Below are 20,429 nucleotides of genomic sequence, written 5' to 3'. Positions count from 1 at the left end.
AGCCGCCCCGCGGGCACCAGAGGGCGCATTTAACAAAGCGAAATCCATCGACGTACAGCAGCGGCACAGCGGGAGTTAAAAATCACCGCAAGACATAACCGTAAGCGCGGTCAGAGCACTGAGGAGGACGAGATCCCCTCAGAGAGTCCTCGAACAGCTCCGGAGGCTTTGAAGCCGCGCTCCCCTCAGCGCTAACGGTCACCGCCAGGCGGGAAGAAAGAGGCGCGGCGCCGCTCCCGCGCACGCGCAGAGCGGACGGGCGGGCGAGCGGCGCATGCGCCGAGACGGCGGCGGCGCGGCGCGGGGGAGGGGCGGCGGGGCTCCCGTGCGGCGCCGGCGGGGGCGGGGCGCCCTGCGCGGGGCGCATGCGCGGCGCGGGACTCGGGGGAGGCGCAGGGCCGCGACGGCGGCGCTCGGCGGCGGCAACAATGGCGGCGGCGGTGGCAGCAGGCGGGGGGAGCGGGCCCGGGGCGGCCGCGGCGGCGGCCGTGGGAGTCGGCGGGGGAGGCCCGGGCCCGGCCGCGTTGTCGGTGGCGAGGCGGAAGGACGGCGGCCCGACGGGGAAGTTCTGGGAGAGCCCCGAGACGGTGTCCCAGCTCGACTCGGTCCGCGTGTGGCTCGGGAAGCACTACAAAAAGGTGCGAGTAGGCCGGAGGCGGGGGACGGCGGGGTCGGGGGCGGCGCGGGGAGGCCCGGGGGGCGCAGCCCAACAAAGGGCCGCGGCGGCGCGGGGCTGGCACGCATCCGTGGCGGAGCTCCGGGGCCGCCACGCGGGGCTCCCTGCGGACCCCCGGCCCCTCCGAGCCCGTCGGGATCCCTTTAGGAAGCTCCTCGGCGCCCCTCCCCCGTGAGGCCGCCAGCACCCCACCTCAGAGCACCTCGGGATCCCTCCGAGAGCCCCGCGTGGCTCCCCGGCACCCCTCAGCCCCCGATCCCCGTGCCGGGGCTCCACGTGCAGCCGTCCCGGTTCTGTTCCGGGCACAGCGGTGCCCCGCGGCCCCGTTCCTCTTTCATGCCGTTCCTCGCCCTCTGTTCCTTTGCTCCCTTTTAAAGCGCTGTTCCTGCGCCCTTCCCAGTAGCTGAGGCTGAAGTGGAACTTCTAGCAGACAAACTCTGCTTTGGGGCAGCTGTTGGAACCGGATGACCTTTAAGGTCCCTTCCAACCCGTCCTATTGTTTTATGATCTTTAAGGTTCCTTCCAGCCCAACCCATCCTATGGTTCTCTGATCTTTAGGGTTCCTTCCAACCCAACCACTCTGATACAATCACAGAATGGCCCGGGTGGCCAAGGAGCACAATGCTCATCCAGTTCCAACCCTCTGCTGTGTGCAGGGTCGCCAGCCAGTACACCAGGCTGCCCAGAGCCACATCCAGCCTGGATCCCATGGCTTTATTATTTGCCTCATGGTCCTCCAGAAGAAGGGTACTTGGACTGCCTATGGCTAAACACCAAGCAGTGTTTGGAGGTGTTGTACCGTGTCTGCAGAGAGCAGCCACGTGTGTGGGTCAGCACAGTGCTTGGAGCTTTGTGTGGTGATTAAGAAGTGGTGCTGCAAAGGCGTGTGTCTTTAAGTGGAGTTTGTTTTGATGCTTCTTCTCCTGCTGCTGGGCTCCTGAGGGGGAAGGTTTCATTGCCTTTTTGTCAGGAAATCTGGGGCTAGAGAAGGCCATGAGGATGCTTGGGGGGTGGAGCTTCTCTGTTATGGGGCCTGATTGAGAGCTGGGGATGTTTGGCCTGAAGAGGAGAAGGCTCTGGGGAGCCCTCCCTGCAGCTTTCTGGTACTTAAAGGGAGCTGATAGGCTGGAGGGAGAGTGACTAACAGCGGTAGGATGAGGGGGGGACAGCTTTACGCTAAAGGAAGGGAAATTTAGGGCAGTTGTGAGGGGGGGAATCCTTTACCCAGAGGCACTGAGGTGCTGGCACTGCCTGGAGCTGTTCTGCCCACCCCTGGAGGTGCCCGAGGCTGTGGCTGGGCAATGGGCAGCCTGAGCTGGGGGGGCAGCCAGCCCATGGCTGGGTGGGGTTTTGTTGGGGTGGGGGGCAGTGGGGAGGGCATGACACTGAGGTGTCCTTTCCAGCCCAGTCCATGCTATGATTCCACGGTTATATGACCTTTAATATCCCTTCCAATCCATTTTGTGATCCTAGGAAATGCCGACCAGCATGCGGTCAGCCTGCTGCTTTTTAAAATAACCTTGAGCTGGCCCTTGCCGTGCTACAGGAGAGCCATGGTGTGCTGAGAGCTGTGACAGTGTGGGTAGTGCTGCAGTACCCACGTGTTGGTTCCCTTGCAGGGTCTGCCCTGGGCTGGTCATCAGCAGCAGGAGCTCTCATCCCATACTCCAAAGTAAACCCACTGCCAAGGGGTTACACCTATTGCTGGCTATGAAGTGCCAGTATAGAAGTAGCTGTAAGACCGTAAGTCGAAGAGCTGATCACAGTCACAGCATGGTTGGGTTGGAAGAGACCTCAAGGATCACGAAGCTCCAACCCCCCACCAATGCAGGGCCACCAACCTCCCCATTTCACAGCAGCCCAGGCTGCCCAGGGCCCCATCCAACCTGGCCTCCAACACCTCCAGGGATGGACGGGGCATCACAGCCTCTCTGGGCAGCTGTTCCAGCCCCTCACCGCTCTCACAGCACACAACTTCCCCTGACATCCAACCTCCAGCTGCCCTCCCTCAGCTCCAAACCATTTCCCTCGTCCTGCTGCCATCTCCCCTTTCCAAGAGCTGACTCCCCTCCTGGCTGCAGGCTCCCTTCAGGCACTGCAGGCTGCACTCAGGTCACCCCGCAGCTTCTCTTCTCCAGGCTGATCTCTCTGAAGCACAGCTGATGGGCTCTGCTCCTCATGTCCCATTGTGAGCTCCCTCCTCATCCCTGTTCCCTTAATGCAGGCGGTGCAGAAGTGCAACATCTTGCACTTGAGAAGTGAGGGACAACCTGGGCGGTTCACTTTTTGTTGTGTTGGTGCTTGGGGATCTCTAACGCTACGATGTTTCTGTGTTTGGAGCTCTTTTGTGTGCTTGCTTTTATAAAAAGGAGAAAGGGCCGTAAGTGAAATCCAAGTCTTGTGGTGTTGGTTTGCCTTTGGCTGTTGCCCAGTTATCTGGGATGGTCTTTGTCTGGGGGAGGAAGGGCTGTCTGTGTGCAATGCAGAGCTGTGACAGGGTTGGTCGAGGTCAGGAACCACAGTGATGCTGGGCATACAAATCCATCCCTGATATCTGTGACAAAGGCTTTTTCCATGCTGCTGTAATGGCAAATCTGCTGGAGAGGATCAGTGGATCCTCCTGCAGGCTGTGCCTCTCTGCTCTGAGTGGTTTTTCTGTCCTTGTGGTAGATTGGGAAGCGTGCAGTGTGGGTCAGGCAGTCACACGATCCTCCTACACCAGAGCTGTTGGGCTGCAGGTCGTAGTCATAGAATGGTTGGGGTTGGAAGGGACCTTAAAGATCACGTAGTTCCAACCCCTGCTGTAGGCAGGGACACCTCCCGGCACAGCAGCTGCTCACAGCCCCATCCGGCCTGGCCTGCAGTGCTTGCAGGGAGGGGGCATCCACAGCCTCACTGCACAACCTGTGCCAGTGTCTCGCCACGCTCCCAGTAAAGAAGAGCCACGTGTTTCTGGAGCTGGTTCTGGCTGCTGTGGGGAGGAGAGGGAAGCTTGCAGACATGGCTTTGGCCTCATTAGCTCCTTCAAAACCATGGATTGCCCGTCAGGAAATCCTAGCTCTGCTGCACTGGAGCCTGCAGGGCAGACCTGCATTCTCCTTTGCTGTGTGATAGAGGAGTCTCGCTGCTCCCTTCTGAAGGCTTGTGGCCTTCTGCTAAAGGGAGAGCTGGGCAGGTAGGTTCCCATGCACAAGGATGGCAAGGCACTGAGTGCAGAAATGGCTCGAGGGCTGCTGTCCTCATCACGGTGGGTTTCTGGTGCCATAAGGTGGCTGTAGTGCTGTGGGGGTTGGCTGAATTCAGTTCTTGGTTTGCCGGTGGTTTGTTTTTTCCAGCAGCCGTAAGCACAGAGCTGCTCTGTACTGCTTCCCCGTTGGCCTGGAATAGCTGCCAATGTTTGCTTTTTTTTTTTTTTTTTTATACATTTTTGATGCTTTATTAATTGACAGTACAGCTAGACTCGGCGCAGACAGCTTTGACTTTTACCCAGATGAAAGAAGCAAACGTGGCGGCATCGGTTGGGCTTCCCCCATGGGCTGAGTTACTGTGGTGATGAAGTTGCGTGCTGTTCGCTGCTGACACAACAGTGAAGGCTGCGGGGCTGCAGAGCTGCACTGCTGTCACCTCCCCAGAGAACGCAGAGGGGAGGCACGGCGTTACAGCTCTGCTTTGCTGCGAGTTGCTCACTGTGCTTTTGTTGTTCACGTTGGTGCAACCCTGAGTGCCGTACAGCAGCGCCCTGCCCTGCGGCTGCCGTTCCCTCGGTCGCATGGCAATAGGAATTGCTGAGCTGGGGGCTGTTCTGCTCGGAGCTGTGCGCAGTGCAATGCAAAGAGCTGGGGAGCTGAGGTGTGCTCATCTGCACACTGCTGGCTGTGGCACCACGCTGGAGCAGATGGGAGGTGGTACGCAGCTTTGAAAGCGTATACTGCCCTGCATGCATGTAAGTCATCCTTCTTGGTGTAAGGCATGGCTAAAGGCGTGCTGGTGCGCTTAACAGTAGGATGGAAGGCTCACGGCCTGCAGGGATGCTTAACTTTGGAAATGCAGCCTTGGGATGTGATGGAGCTGTGTTCCCAATTAGCTGTGTTTCCAATTAGGTGTGCAGCTGGGGCTGTGTGTGTCCTGGAGCAGCTGGGCTGTGTCCCGGCTGTATGGCAGGAGCTGTGCGATGCTGTAGGACACAAAGGGAGTGTTGTTTGTGGTGTGTCAGTGTGCACAGCGCTTGGGGAGACTTGGTGAGGTCTGACTGCTGTGTGACACCATTGCTTCCATCTTCTGAAGGTCCCGGCTCAGGTTTTTTAAGGGGCTTTAGGAGAATTTGATATGAACGAAGCACAAAGGTTTCACTGCTCATGGATGTAGGGGAGCTGATTGTTTTATGTGAGCAAGTCATGTTCTGCTCAGGAGCCTTGGTGAGAAGGTTGCATCCTGTAAGTGCATAGAGTTACATTAGGAGTAACGTTATTTTACATTCTCTCATATCTTTCTGTATCTGTGTGATGTTTGGAAGTGATTGGTTGTAAAGCATGCATGGAAGTTGCTGTAGGAAGCCTTGTGCATGCCTGGGCTGTAATTGGCCTCTTCCTGTATTAGGAACAGAATCAGACTCAGGCAGTGAATCTCTCTGTAAGGCACTGCTGGCTGCAAGGAATCTGCGGTGCTGCACAGATAGGTGCGGTGTGCTCACCCATGCCTGACCCTTATCCCCAGCAATCCCTGAACTCTGCTCTGCAGCTGACCAAGCAGGCTGGGGACTCGGGGAGCCTCTCTCCATGTTGTGTCAGCCTCCGTGCCAAGGCAGCCTGTGTGCTTTGTCTTTCAGTATGTGCAAGCAGATGCTCCTACCAACAAAACTCTGGCTGGGCTGGTGGTGCAGCTGCTGCAGTTCCAGGAAGATGCCTTTGGGAAACATGTCACCAATCCTGCCTTCACCAAGCTCCCGGTGAGTGTCACACAGCTCTGTCTCACTGGGGTTGTGCTGCTGCCCTCTGTGCTGGGGCTCTGCTCAGCCAAAGGCTTCAGTGGCACATCTGCAAGGGGCTGGTATCTGCAAGAGGTCTGGGTATGTGTTTGGAGATGATTTCTTGAATGCTGGGGGAAGGTTTTGATGTTGGGTGATGTTGGGTAGGTGTCTTATGTGAACTGTTAAGCATTAAATCAAGCCTGTAGGCACTGATGCATGACTTTATAACCACAGAATGGCCTGGGTTGCAAAGGCCCACAATGCACAAATCCAGTTCCAACCCCCTGCTGTGTGCAGGTCCCCAACCAGCAGCCCAGGCTGCCCAGAGCCACATCCAGCCTGGCCTTGAATGCCTGCAGGGCTGGGGCATCCACAGCCTCCTTGGGCAACCTGTGCCAGTGCCTCACCACCCTCTGGCTGAAAAACTTCCTCTTCATATCCAACCCAAACCTCCCCTGTCTCACTTTAAAACCATTCCCTCTTGTCCCATCACCATCTACCCTCACAAACAGCCATTCCCCCTCCTGTTTAAATGCTCTCTTCAAGTACTGGGAACACCTGACACCTGAATAACTAGAAATTCCAACTGAAGCCATCTCACCCGTGATGCCACCGATGCTGGAAAGAGGCAGGAGCACATCTGTAGCAGTGCACTGACCTCATTAGTCCAGGACAGCTCACCAGTCACTCACTGCACTGACAGACAGAAGTAATCCCAGCCTGTAAGGCTTCCTGGGAGCATTTTGAGTTCAAACTTGGTGCACCTTTACCAGTGACATCCTCGGGACTGGACTTGGAGGTCGGCCCCGTGTGCTTTGCATCCTGTGTGCCTTGAGGAGGGTTTTGTCAAAGGAACATGAAGTACAAAACACACATGGTGAAGGGTGCAGTGCAGGGAGCCCTGAGGCCTGGCACTGTGCTGAGGCTGCTGGCTCTGTTTGGGCTGCAGCTGGCAGGGATGCAGTGCTGCACCAGCCCTATGCATGGGTGCAGGGCAGAGATGTGACCGCAGCAATGCCTCATGGTTACAGCACTGAAGGGCTTGTTGTCCAACCTTGTTAGTTCTCAAATAGCAAAATGGCAATTACCTGTAGTTGCTTCTGTGTTTCAGTGAAGGTTGTAGTGAGGAAGCAGCCCTTAAGGCAGCAGATTGTGAGGCCAGTTGATCTCGGTCACCTCCTCACGATGGATTTTGTTAGGTGAAATGGTTGAAGGGATTCTGTCTCCCCAAGGATTGTCTCCTGGTTTTGGTGTCACTGCTGGAAGCTCTTTCCTTCTGTTATTCTGTGGCCTCCTGAGGGGCAGCTGCCTGCCGTGCTTCGGGCTCTGGGTCACTTTGGGTGCACAGCAGAGCTCTGAACAGGTGGTGCAGCAGAGGCAGCTGTGTTCCTTTTGAATGCTTCTGAAGGATCTTTTGCGTGTTGGTTTTGGACAGCAGTTATGTGATATGTCCCAGAGCTGCTTCTCTTTCCCTTAGCAGCCCCAGAGCCAAGAAGGCAATGTTCCATGGCGTTCCCATACCTGGTGGAAGAATAAATTTAAAGCATTTGGCAGTACTGCCAGTGGTGTGATTTGGTGCTGGTTCTGCATTAGCAAACACTCCTGGGTGCCACCGTTTTCACTTTTCTTTCTGGTTCTAGGCAAAGTGCTTCATGGATTTCAAAGCTGGAGGTACATTATGTCACATTCTTGGTGCTGCTTACAAATATAAGAATGAACAGGGCTGGTAAGTTCTGATTTTGGTTTGTACACCTTTTGCATGTGATGAAGCACATGAAATGCCTATGCAGACTCCTTGAGATTTAATACTTGCTGGAGAATTGGGTAGGCAAGGGAGTTGGAGATGGGAAGAGGACTTTTTTCCCTGCTTTGCTGATGGTAGCTTTGTCTAAAGAAACACCCGAGTTACATTCCTCAATTTGAAGACAAGTTGTCCAAGTTTGGGCTCCTGAGCTCTGAGGTTAGGAGTTGATTACAAACTTGAGACTTTTCTTTTTTGCATTTATTTGCCATCTGATAGAACAAATTAATCCCTTATTGTAGAAACTGCTTCCCATCTGGAAGATGCAGATCATTGTTACTGTATTGAGCATGGGGTTTATTCGTAGCTGAGGAATATGAATTGTTGCAGAGACACATAATATATATATCACATCACATAAATACAAAGCAATCCGCTGCTTCTCAACCTCCATAAATGAGGAGTGTGAGTTAAAGCTCTGCCCTGTACCACTGACACGAGTGGTAAAGCTCTTCATGTGATATCCATGTAGTTCTGGCTTCTGCAGCTCTAAGTTAGCCACAGAATCATAGAATGAATCACAGAATGGCCTGGGTTGCAAAGGAGCACAATGCACAAATCCAGCTCCAACCCCCTGCTGTGTGCAGGTCACCAACCAGCAGCCCAGGCTGCCCAGAGCCACATCCAGCCTGGCCTTGAATGCCTGCAGGGCTGGGGCATCCACAGCCTCCTTGGGCAACCTGTGCCAGTGCCTCACCACCCTCTGGCTGAAAAACTTCCTCCTCATATCCAACCCAAACCTCCCCTGTCTCACTTTAAACCATTCCCCCTTGTCCTATCACCACCCACCCTCACACACAGCCGTTCCCCCTCCTGTTTATCTGCTCCCTTCAAGCACTGAAGGCCACCCTGAGGTCTCTCTGCAGCCTTCTATTTTCCAAGCTTAAATAAGCCCTGGTCCCTCAACCTTTCCTCATAGGAGAGCTGCTCCAGCCCTCTGATCATCAAGACCCTTCCGAGGTCCTTCAAGGTTCTTCCAGGAAGGCACGAGTTACTGTATTTGAGAACATTAGAGGAAAATGAGGATGAGAAGTCTTGAGATAAAAGCACGCAGAGATGGGTTTTGTACAAGCATTTAAATAACTCTTGATCTGATGTTGTGCAGACCTGTAAGAGCGTTCCTGGAACTGGCTGTGTTTCTGTGACCCACAAAAGCAATTCAAAAGGCAAAAATCCAGTTATTCTGGTAGGGCTGGTTGGTTTTGAGTCGTTCATACTGACGTCAGCACATCGGATATCTGAGGTGCTTATATGGGAGAGCAAGAAGGAGTGAAGTGCTGCCAGGCTTTGTTTCCTGACTGCCAGCACCTGGGGCGAGATGCCTGTTGGCAGTGTTCTGTGTGCCCTAGCACTCAGAGTTGCCTTGCTGCCTCTTTGCCTGCAGGTAAATATTCATCAAGTAGGAGCCACTTCCATGCTCCCCTTTTTTATTCCAGAACAAATGGAGTTTTCATTCGTTGCAGTTGTCAGCACAGCGCAGGCACGCGGCTGCCTCCTCTCTTCTCACTCTCTTGCTGGTTCCTCAGCACTAGTGGGTAGTGCCTTGTGGTCGTGCATGTGGGATGTAGAGGGAAGTAATACTGGAAACTTAACTCTGTGAATCAGATTTAGATCTTGGAATGTGTCCTTCACTGACCCAACCAAATAATACGTGGTGTTTTGCCTGAAATATGATTTTTGATTTGATGGTATGCATTGTCGCTCTTGCTTAACCTGTTTGTGAATGATCTGTCTTATAGGAGAAGTACCTTTCCTCGCCATAATAGGTATGTCTGAAAAGTGCACTTACCCAGTGCAGCTGGACATACCCTGCCTGTCACTGCCATTGAAGTGGTTGGTGGCTAAAACCTGCCAGAGGTGTCCTGTAATCTGAGCACAGGAGGGATTAGCACTGCTATTTCATCTCCTTTACAAAGAGTTCTGTTGCTTGGTACATGGATGTGCTTCTCTTCGAGTCCGGGCTGCAAAAGTGTGGGGCATGAATAGCATTTAATGAATCCAAAATGCAGGTTGCAGGCAACCAAATGTAACAGCTTTGATCAAACCAGAGCGCCTCACGTCTTTGTTTCAGAGGCACTGCCAGCTGTTGGCCATTAGGAAGTAGATCCTTTAGCATTAATTTGACATTTATTTCCATTTGCTTGCTTGAAACTTTACCTATCCGAAGCACACGTGGTTTGAATAAACCATGACACATCAGTGTGTGAGTCCTGAAGAAGTGGCTGGGCTTTGCTCAGCATCCTGCGTGTGTTGGTGCAGCGGTGCGTTGGGCTGTGCTCGTCCTGCCTCAGCACGCAGCTCCCGCGTGCACAGACAACAGCTATGTCAGGTATCCTCTGCCATTTGTTCCCAGCTCCTTAGCAGGAGGGGATGCATCTGTAATGGAACGTAGGAAAAGCCTTCTGCTGATGCTGTGTGGTGCTGCGTCGGGCAGCTGCTGCCTGATGCTGAGCCCCTGGTGAAGGAAGACATGGCAGCCGCAGCTGAAGGGTCTGGGTTATGTTCAGCAGCGCCTCTGTGATGCCCTGGCTGTGCAGTAATGGGTTTTCTGACTTCAGTCCTGCTTTGGTTTACCTTTGCTGCATATTTATGAACTTAAAACATTGATTTGATGCATTACTGGAAAGAAGTGTGTGTCTAAAAGAAACAGTCATGAAACATACGAGCACAGCACTGCGTTCTGGTGCTTGGAGCTGCGCTCTGAACTCGGAGCAGCTCGCCAGTCGCTGCAGGGTAGTGAGTTCATGGCTGTGGGAAGTATTTCTACATGCTGAAATCCCTCACCACTCCTGGCTGCCAGCTCAGCATTCCAATTCAGAGCACTCTCAGCCCCAGCTGGTGGCTGTTTCCAAAGCTGCACAGGCACAGAGGTGCAGCAGGCAGTGCTGACCACCCGGGGCAATGTTGTGTTGGGCTGAGCCTGCCTTGGAGCCCCGCAGCTCTGTGCCCATGGCTCATGCAGTGCTCTTAGTGCCATCAGTGCCCAGCCTCACCCTTTCTGGGGGCACGCTGTTCAGGTCCTTCACTCAAGGTGGTTCACCTGCAACACGTGCAGGTGGGTCTGCAGGATGCCTGCTGGGACTCTCGTGCTTCTGCCTTCCCCCTTTCTCACGGATGCTTCCATCTGCACTGTCACTGCCAGACTTGGATTCATTTCTCACTGCAGCAGAGAGCTTTAAAGTACCAGAGTCCCATAAAGACGATCATCTTGGTGGACTCGGTGCTCTCAATGAGCCCCTTCCAGCTTGGGCTGTTCTGTAATGTTGATGTGGGTCGTTAGCTGCCCTGTGCTGTGCATGAGACCCTTCTCATGGCTCAGGAAGGGATTGCCCATGTTCCTGGGCTGGATTTTGGGGTGGGTGCTGGGAGCACACAGCGGTTGGACAAACTCCACCACTGGGTCGAGGGTTTTCCCCCTCCAGCTATTGAAATCTGCCTTGAATATTTGATGGTTTCCATTGAATTATCCCCTGTGCCTGCAGTGGAAGACACAGCCCTTCTGCAGGGTTTTGCTGGACAATTCCAGCCTTCCTTTTTCTTAAACCTATCACAGATCATTTTCATTTTGTTGATTGTTTCATTGTGTTGTTTTTTTTTTTCACTTGAGGGCAACCAAGTGAAGCAAAACTTGATTGTGCCCTGAATGTTCCTGTCTAGCTTCCCAGTGTGTTGTTTTTTATGTGTAACATGAGAGATTCTTTGCTTCTGAGCAGAGGGAAGTTGAATCCTTTAATACTTTTTGAATGGTTTCCCTCTACAGGCGGAGGTTTGACCTGCAGAACCCATCCCGGATGGACCGAAACGTGGAGATGTTCATGAACATTGAGAAAACACTAGTGCAGGCAAGAGACTCAGATCAGCCTGGAGTTCCCTGTGCATAGAATGGCTTGGATTGGGAGGGATCCCAAGGATCACGAAGCTCCAATCCCCCACCAATTCAGGGCCTCCAACCTCCCCATTTCACAGCAGCCCAGGCTGCCCAGGGCCCCATCCAACCTGGCCTCCAACACCTCCAGGGCTGGACGGGGCATCACAGCCTCTCTGGGCAGCTGTTCCAGCCCCTCACCGCTCTCACAGCACACAACTTCCCCTGACATCCAACCTCAGTCTTTTCTCCTTCAATTTAAAACCATTTTACCAGTCCTGCTGTTACCTACCTCAGCTTCCTCATGAAGCTGAAGAGCTTCCACTCTAACTTCTCTCTAAGTTTTAAGTATTTCCTTCCCTCTCCTTCCCCATCTTGGTCACGTTTGTTGAACTACGAGAAAGCTTTGGGGTGTTCACACTGGTACTTGATGGATGCACTCAGGGCGAGGAAAAATGCCAGTGAGGTTGGGCAGTGCATCCCCAACATCTCCATCATCCCGTGCAGCTCCCACCTTCAGGCCTGAGTAACTGCTGCTCTGAACATCCAGTCTTTCCTCCTTGAGACTTTCAGCATTGTTGTGAGATTGAGCCTTTTCAGGGCTGGAGTGTATTTTGACCCTCACTTCTTCTGGCAGACCTCCATTGCTGCTACCAGGAAACATCAGGTAGCAGCTGTATGGAGTTCCATCTGAAGTTATTTGCTCTCTTTTTTTACTGCTGGATGAGAATAATGAAGTATTTTTCCCAAACTGTAGAACCTGAGCTCTGTCTTTTATTGTCAGACAGCATAACAACAAACGTAACTTTCAAGTGATTGTCAAAAACGGAAATGAGAGAAGGATAAGAAACAGTGCTTCATATTTCAAAAGTGTTAAAATCATACAGCTGAATGTGCCCGTAATAATGTGCATGTTCAATCCCAAGTGAATGAAAGGCATCCCTGTCAGGGCTGTGGGAATGCACAGGCAGCAGGGCAGCGTGGGGCTGCAACTTGTCAGGTGGGGAACTTAAATTCCCCTTAATGAAGGTCCTGTCAGGATACTTTGAAATCCAAGACATGGCTTTTATCAAGGATGTGTTGTGAAAGCAAGACAGGAACTGCTGTGGTGAGCTGTGCTCCCATTCCCTACACCAACAGCCCTGTGATGGGTGAACAGCACAGCTGCAGAAATGAGCTGAGGATGAGGCTCCAGCAGGGGGTGGGCATGGGAGTGTTGTCCTGAGGGCTGCTGGGGCTGCAGTTAGCACATCTCACCTGTCTGACACATCTGGGCCCCTGTGAGCTTTTTGCAGCATTGTGGTTGCGATAGGAATTGTTTGGTCACACACCATCTGCTGATTCCTTATTTTGTCTCCTCTCCGCAGAACAACTGTCTGAGCAGACCAACCATCTACCTCATTCCAGATATAGAGCTGAAGCTGGCTAATAAACTGAAGGATATTGTCAAACGTCACCAGGTGAGTGACACAGCATTTCCCAGGACGGTGTGTTGCGTGGCTGCAGCATCCTGGTGATGTTTGGGTGCCAGGCAGCAGCAAGAAGTCCGTTCAGACCGCGGGTCAGCCATCTGTAGGATGCCATGAGTGGTTGTCATCACGTGGGTGCTGAATCATTGCTCTGCTCTGAAAGTAAATGAGCTGCTGAGGCTTAAAGCAGCCAGCAGTGTGAGATGTGTTTTCTCAGTGAGGTTGCTGCAGGCCTGAGCTGATTTAATGTTGAATTCTGCTCACGGAAAGCAGAAGCTCACAGTTTGTCCAAGTCTGAGCCCAAAAAAGGCAGTGCATAGCATAACTGTTCTAGACGTGTGGGAGCAAGCATAAAGAAGTTTCAGTCTTAAAAACGCTGCCTTCTTAGGTCTTTTTTATTACTTTTTTTATTTTATTTATGCTGAACAGAGCACAAGCAACATCAGGTTCTTGTTAGTGCACTTCCACAAGAATCAACATCTTTGTAGTTTAACACACTCAGTGATGGCCTGAGCAAGGTTAATGCCTTCATCTTTTAAAACATAAATGGGCTTTCACTCCTCTTGAGGGAAATCCTCTGGGATGTGAACTCTTTGGACAGACAGTTCTGAGCAGAGCACTGCTCTGGGTGAGTGGGGAGGGAATGTGCTCTGTAGTCCTTTGTGTCAAGACAGCTCACTGCTGGTAGCCAAAGGGAATGCTTTCCTTCCCAGGTTAAATGTATTTGCTGTGTTATGGTTCTGAATCATCTTCTCAGCTTTAACTGTATAGCTTTTCTCAAGTTACTCACAGAGTCACAGCATGGTTGGGCTGGAAGGGACCTCAAGGATCACGAAGCTCCAACCCCCCACCAATGCAGGGCCACCAACCTCCCCATCTCACAGCAGCCCAGGCTGCCCAGGGCCCCATCCAACCTGGCCTCCAACACCTCCACGGATGGACGGGGCATCACAGCCTCTCTGGGCAGCTGTTCCAGCCCCTCACCGCTCTCACAGCACACAACTTCCCCTGACATCCAACCTCCAGCTGCCCTCCCTCCATTCAAACCATTTCCCTCGTCCTGCTGCCATCTCCCCTTTCACAGAGCTGAAGATATCTAACAGATCCTCAGCTGTCGAGCAGGATTTTCATCCATGATGATTAGACCCCTGGGAGTGTAATTGTGGCATCTTTGTGAGCGTGTGACGGTTCACCTCTTGTTGCTGCTTATATGTGAATTGTTGTAAACCTTCAAGAATAGAAAGTATGTTTATGCTTGAGCATTGGTCACAAAATTGTATAGCATTGTTGTTTCTGATACATTCCCTTTGTGTGACTATGTTGGAGTGTAAAAAAGACCGTAAGTTTTTGTCTCTTAATGTAAAGGCTTGTTTATTAGGAACGTCCTCCTATTCATGGCAGCCATATGTAGCGAAGCTCCTGTTTGTGCTTAAATTGTAGTATTTAGAAATTCACTTAAAATTGCTTTTTTGCTAGCACTTCAATTAGAGGTTGTGTTCTCTGTAGTTGCAGTGAGCCTTCATTGTTTCTGGGTTGCATGAGATATGTGGGTATAAGGCAACAGTTGTTTTTGGGGGGGAATGAGATGGTTGCTCACCTGGTGTCTTTTCTCCTCACCTTTTCCACAGGGAACAGTAACTGAGGAGAAATCCAAGGCCACCCACCACGTGTATCCAAGTCCTACCTCAATGGATGATGGTAAAGATGCTTTCCAATTCTGAAGTGGAAATAATCTTTTAGCACCTTTGGGAGATTTCACACAGGCACAGAATGTTGTTAACCTGCTCCTGAGAGCTCTTGTAAAGCATTTTTAGGATTAACAACTCCGGATAGAATTGCTGTGCTCTGCTTCTAACTATTTGGTTTAACAAAGAATCACACACAGCATCACAGCATGGTTGGGTTGGGAGGGATCCCAAGGGTCACAAAGCTCCAACCCCCCACCAATGCAGGGCCACCAACCTCCCCATTTCACAGCAGCCCAGGCTGCCCAGGGCCCCATCCAACCTGGCCTCCAACACCTCCACGGATGGACGGGGCATCACAGCCTCTCTGGGCAGCTGTTCCAGCCCCTCACCGCTCTCACAGCACACAACTTCCCCTGACATCCAACCTCCAGCTGCCCTCCCTCAGCTCCAAACCATTTCCCTCGTCCTGCTGCCATCTCCCCTTTCCAAGAGCTGACTCCCCTCCTGGCTGCAGGCTCCCTTCAGGCACTGCAGGCTGCACTCAGGTCACCCCGCAGCTTCTCTTCTCCATGCTGAACAAGCCCAGCTCCCTCAGCCTGTCTTTGTAGGGAGGTGCTGCAGCCCTCTGAGCATCTTTATTTGGCACAGCTCTTAGCAGTTGGGTTAGCTGGGATATCAGTGTTTATTGCTGAGTGCAGCAAGCAAGTGAACGTTGAGTTTGACCCAGATAACTTACAGGGTGAGGGGGACCAAAGCCTAAGGGTCTGGAAGAACTGAGGGACAAATCAACTTAGCTTAGAATTAAACATTAGAAGGAAGGATAATGGAAGTAGGGAAATTAAAGCTGAAGTTTTCATTACCTTTTTTTTTTTCCTTCCTTGATGTATTCCCCCATTGTGTAAGAATTGGCCAAAAGTTGAGTGGAACAGTATTAGGGGACAGCAGGATGTGCAAAAGGTATCACAGACACCAAAGTAAAAGAGAATGAGAAGCTTTCTGCCATGTTCTGCCCTTTCTGGGTTATAGATGGGGAATGTTGTCGTTGCCCGTGGTTTGCAAGGTGGACACAGTAACAGACTTGATCAATGGAGACTGTTGGCTTTATTATAACGTGTTTGTATGCAGTAGGTTCTCAGGAGCAATTTAACAGCTTTAGCCTTCATCAGATAGCAAAAATGAGCTGTGCTGTCTGCCTGTGTGAAGAAGCAGGTCCTTGCTGGTGCTCTGCCACGGCTCGCTGTTCCTGGTGCGTCCTGGCATCCCAGCTCCACTAGATGGAAGTGTTCACTTCCACATTGGGATGTTGGAGGACTGTGTGTCCCTTGGTGTGCTGTTCTGTGTGTTCTGTGCTTCTGGGAACGTCTAGCCACAAGTTTGCATTGCTTTTACCACTGCTTCAGGTTGTTGACAAGGGTTGGACGTGGTGGTTGTGCAGTCAGTGGGCATGCCAGGGCTGCCTGGTTTGCAGTGAGCTGAGAGAAGAGCTGTGAATTCAAGCAGTGATGTTCCACATGTGCAGCTCTTCAGGGTCATTCTCTGGGCTGTGTTGAGAGTAGAACTTAATTCTGGGGAGAGTCTTGTGGAACAATAGGAGATAATGAGGGCATCATAAGTCTGAGAAGGTTTTAAAATATCCGTGTATTTACTGGTTGACAAGAAAACATTCTGGGAGAGCTTCAGTCCTTTCAGCTGCACAATGATGAGAGAATTGTGGCAGGCTGGAGAGTGTCTCTCAGCGTGTTGTTGCTGGTGTCTTTGCAGGATGTCATTGTGAAGGTTTTACTCTGAGCTTTGGGGAGATGATGGGCCTGGGGGAGCTGGCAGTGCTGTGTGCCCCCCCAGCAGCTCCTCCTGCTGCTGGGAAGCTGATGAGCGTTTCGGGCTCCGTTGGGCTTTAGTCATGAGCACGTTAGGGCATGGATACGTATGGCCAGGGAAGGAAATGCAATCATTGTTTGCATTAAAATGATTTTCCTAATTTAATATTTGTGATTTGAGCACATGAACATTTATGCATGGCAAAGTTGATGCAGGCAACTGTATTACTGTTATGGGTCAGGGCACTGTAATTGCACTGCAGCGTGCTTAAAAAGAGATGATTGCATTAACCTTTTTATGCTTGACTCTAGGAAAGCAAAACAGTGTGTTATGTACTTTGCAATCTGAATCTGATCTAGATCTGTTTCCCCTTTGCAGATGAATGGTTGAGACCAGTGATGAAAAAAGACAAGCAGGTGCTGGTGCACTGGGGCTTCTTTCCAGACAGGTAAATCCAGGGGGGAGGAAAGCACACCTCAAATCCCAAGTTTAGTTAAAGGCAAAGGACTGCTTAGAAGTTGCCATTAGGCCAATCCATGCCCTCAGACAAGCTGCTCTTCCAGCATACTGAGTTTTGCCTTTCCTGATGGCTGTGCTCTGCCCTCAGTGCTGTCAGTGAACCTGCTGGAGGATGTCCCAGCTGTGTGGCTGCACTCTTGTTCTGCAGAGCAGTGGGCACAGATGTGTTCTCCAGTGCCCTCTGCACGTTTCAGCAGGAGAGAGCAAACAACATCGTGCTTTAAGCTTCCTTCTTCCTGCTGATGAGCTATTAAATATTTTTTATTTGTATCGTATAACCAAGGGTGTGCCTACTGTGTAGGTGTGTATGTAAAGATAGTTATAAATACCAGCATAAACAGTAAGAAAATGCTGCACACCCATCTTTTCTGAAGTATGCCTTCTTCCAGCTGCTCAGCACCTGGTTATGAGGGGGTTTGGTTTGGTTTGGAGTGCAGTTTCTTAATATTAACAAACAGATTTATGAGGGGAATGATATGTGGAAAAGTGACTGTAAGTAATGTCTGGGTTCTGCAGTAGGGATTGAAGAAGGGGATGCATTCTTTCTTCTCCTAAGAGTGTGGTATCTCCTGCCTTGAAGTCTTCAGAAACAGTGAACTTCCTGGCAGGGTTTGCACGAGTGACACCACGTGTGCTGTACCCCTGAATGCAGAGATGTGCAATTCCAGGCAGGAGATGACATCACCGAGATGGGTTCTGAGTTCACAAAGTGAGAAATGTGCCCTGGATGCCTCAGACCCCTCTCTTCTCAGAGTGCCCTGTTCCCACAGCAGGAACCAGTGATGATTCCTTTGTTTGACTTCCACTGAGTGGAAAATAATGTGCCGTTCCATCGCAGCAGTGTGATTTGCAGATGTCAGAATTGCTGAATAAATATTCCTGCTGGTGATGTCTCTGGATGAGCAGCCCAGGGGACCAATTTTGTTTTCTCTGCCTCTTCTCATTAGCTATGACACTTGGGTTCATGCCAACGAAATAGATGCTGAAATTGAGGATCCTCCAATTCCTGAAAAGCCGTGGAAGGTGAGTGTCCCTTAAAGAGCTTCCCAGAGTTACTGCATTGGTGTAACCCATCCGTGAATGCTACTGGGTAGATGTCTTAATGTGCTGCTGGGTGTCAGTAGCTGTATTTCCATATATATGGAAAAAGAGAGTGATTTTTGTAGAGCTGTAATGAAAACCCCCAACAGGTTTCTTTGGTCTGGAGAGGGGCACCGTGGGGAAAATCTCCTTGTGGATGATGAGGGCAGATGGACGCATCCCTATGATCATAGAATCATAGAATCACCAAGGTGGGAAAAGACCTCAAAGCTCATCCAGTCCAACCGTTCACCCATTCCCAATAGCTCCCACTAAACCATGTCCCTCAACACAACATCCAGCCTTTCCTTGAACACCCCCAGGCTCGGTGACTCCACCACCTAATGATGCTAAAATTACCACCTTTATTCTGGCCTGACTTGGGGGGGTTTGTGCTAAAGGTAATTCCTTCCTCTGCTGCTGAGTTGAGCTGCCTCTGGGAGGAGCACTGGCTGCTCATTACTGGGTGTAATTAGTTAAGGAGTGGAGATGGGGGTAATACCTCATCCTTGGTGATCTTCTTCTGAAGAATGCTGTGATAGAAAGGAGCCATGCTGTCAGGAGCCCGAGCACTTCACACGTATTACAGGATTTAAAGCACTTCTTTGTGCGTGCAGAAACTTCATACGTGGAAATGGACGGAAGGAACGGGAGCCAGCTGATATGGAAATGGGCTTCTTTGGGAAACAAACCTCTGGTCCAACTGAAACCTTGTTGTTCTTTATCAGTTGTTGTTGTGGCAACTTTATTTGCAGCAGTCTCAGGTACTGGCAGCGGAGCAGAGCTGGATGGGCTCCCCGTGCCCTCGTCCCTCCTGCTGGTTTCATTTTGCCTCATGCCTCATTTTTCTCCTGTTGGTTCTTGCTCTGGCTGAGCGTGCCACGAGCCCTGGCACTGCTGCAGGCACACAGCTGTGGGCACGCAGCTGTCCCTGGAGTGAGAGCCAACGTGGGAGCCTCTGAGAAAACAGCAGCTGCTTCAAGAGCCCCTGAGGGCCACAGCTCACATTGCTCTGCAGCACTGTTTGCTTAATGGGGAGCTCTGCTCGAAGCTGACGTCGCAGGGATGGAAGAAGTCGTTCTGATGTACTTCACTGCAAGAGGACAGTACAAAGCAGTTACAATCCAACAGCAGTAAATGCTACTTAACGTTCTATTATAGGGCTTATTCCTTTATGCATCACATGCAGCATTGTTCTGTGCCTGTACTGTTCATGTGAATAGCAGAGTTAGGAAAGGGCAGCTCAGGTCAGAAAATAACTGGATGTGATGTCTGTGCAGGCACTCCCTATTCCAAACTGCTGCTTGTAAATAAATGGGACTTCAGCTTTTTGTGTATAAAATACACTGAAGCTCGAAAATATCATTATTCAGCTATGTAAACTTGCAGATGGCTGTTTTAAATCAGGATAGTCAATCCTCACAAGATATGGCCGTTCTTCCTATTTGTCTCCATTGCTGCACATTCTAACTGTTAAGGTGATCTGTGTCAAACTTGGTGGATTCTGAGAGGAATTTTTGGTATCTGAAGTATGCTTTTAATGCTTTTAATGCACAGCTATTCCCCCAGCCGTGAGAGCTGACCTCACACTTGAGATGACTTGAAAGGACAGAAGAGCAGACATGGCATTCAGCAGGCTTACAGTGTGCCCAGCCTTCATAGCATTGCTTCATGGAGCTGTCACTTAACATGTGTAAAATTCCTGTGAGATCTGTAACTTCAGACCCCCATAACAAGGCTGAAAGTATTTCCTTCATCCTGTTAGGTCCATTGTAGAGTGAGTACTTGCAAGAATCAACGTGTCACTGTGTTCATAGAATTGTCATAGAATCAGAGACTGCCTTGGGTTGGAAGGGAACTTCCCCTGACATCCAACCTCCAGCTGCCCTCCCTCAGCTCCAAACCATTTCCCTCGTCCTGCTGCCATCTCCCCTTTCCAAGAGCTGACTCCCCTCCTGGCTGCAGGCTCCCTTCAGGCACTGCAGGCTGCACTCAGGTCACCCCGCAGCTTCTCTTCTCCATGCTGAACAAGCCCAGCTCCCTCAGCCTGGCTTTGTAGGGAGGTGCTGCAGCCCTCTGAGCATCTTTGTGGCTCCTCTGGCCCCCCTCCAACAGCTCCCTGTCTTTCTTGTACTGAGGGCTCCAGACCTGGATGCAGTGCTGCAGATGGGGCCTCACAAGGGCAGAGCGGAGAGGGACAATCACCTCCCTGTCCCTGCTGTCACCTCTCTTCTGATGGAGCCCAGGATACCATTGATTTTCCAAGCTACAAGAGCACACTGCTGGCTCACGGTCAGCTTTTCATCCACCAGGACCCCCAGGTCCTTCTCCTCAGGGCTGCTCTCAAGGAGTTCTTCTCCCAGTCTGTATTTGTAGCTGGGATCACCCTGACCCAAGTGCAGCACCTTGCCCTTTGCTGTGTTGAACCTCACAAGGTTCATAAGGGCCCACCGTTCGAGTTTGTCGAGGTCCCTCTGGATGACGTCCCTTCATTCTGCTATTGCTCCACTGCTCAGCTTGGTGCCATCAGCACACTTGCTGAGGCTG

At 51.4% G+C, this 20,429-nt stretch overlaps 1 protein-coding gene across 1 annotated transcript in view; it reads left to right on the top strand.

Annotated features, from left to right (window-relative positions):
* Positions 1 to 428: 428 nt before the first annotated feature.
* Positions 429 to 20,429, top strand: part of SMARCC1 (SWI/SNF related BAF chromatin remodeling complex subunit C1) — a gene marked incomplete at both ends in the record, with an annotated part of 67,900 nt that continues 47,899 nt past the window's right edge. Inside the window, 8 exons of the mRNA XM_079538265.1 lie at positions 429 to 638; positions 5,502 to 5,621; positions 7,283 to 7,368; positions 11,204 to 11,285; positions 12,676 to 12,768; positions 14,406 to 14,475; positions 16,662 to 16,731; positions 17,750 to 17,825. Of these exons, the coding sequence (XP_079394391.1) occupies positions 429 to 638; positions 5,502 to 5,621; positions 7,283 to 7,368; positions 11,204 to 11,285; positions 12,676 to 12,768; positions 14,406 to 14,475; positions 16,662 to 16,731; positions 17,750 to 17,825 (807 nt within the window). The remainder of the gene's footprint in view (positions 639 to 5,501; positions 5,622 to 7,282; positions 7,369 to 11,203; positions 11,286 to 12,675; positions 12,769 to 14,405; positions 14,476 to 16,661; positions 16,732 to 17,749; positions 17,826 to 20,429) is intronic.

Source organism: Tetrao urogallus (genome assembly GCF_951394365.1).
Source record: "Tetrao urogallus genome assembly, chromosome: 7".
NCBI classification, from domain to species: domain Eukaryota; kingdom Metazoa; phylum Chordata; class Aves; order Galliformes; family Phasianidae; genus Tetrao; species Tetrao urogallus.
Note: the sequence above shows the minus strand (reverse complement) of the source record. Positions and strands in the feature narration are given on the sequence as shown.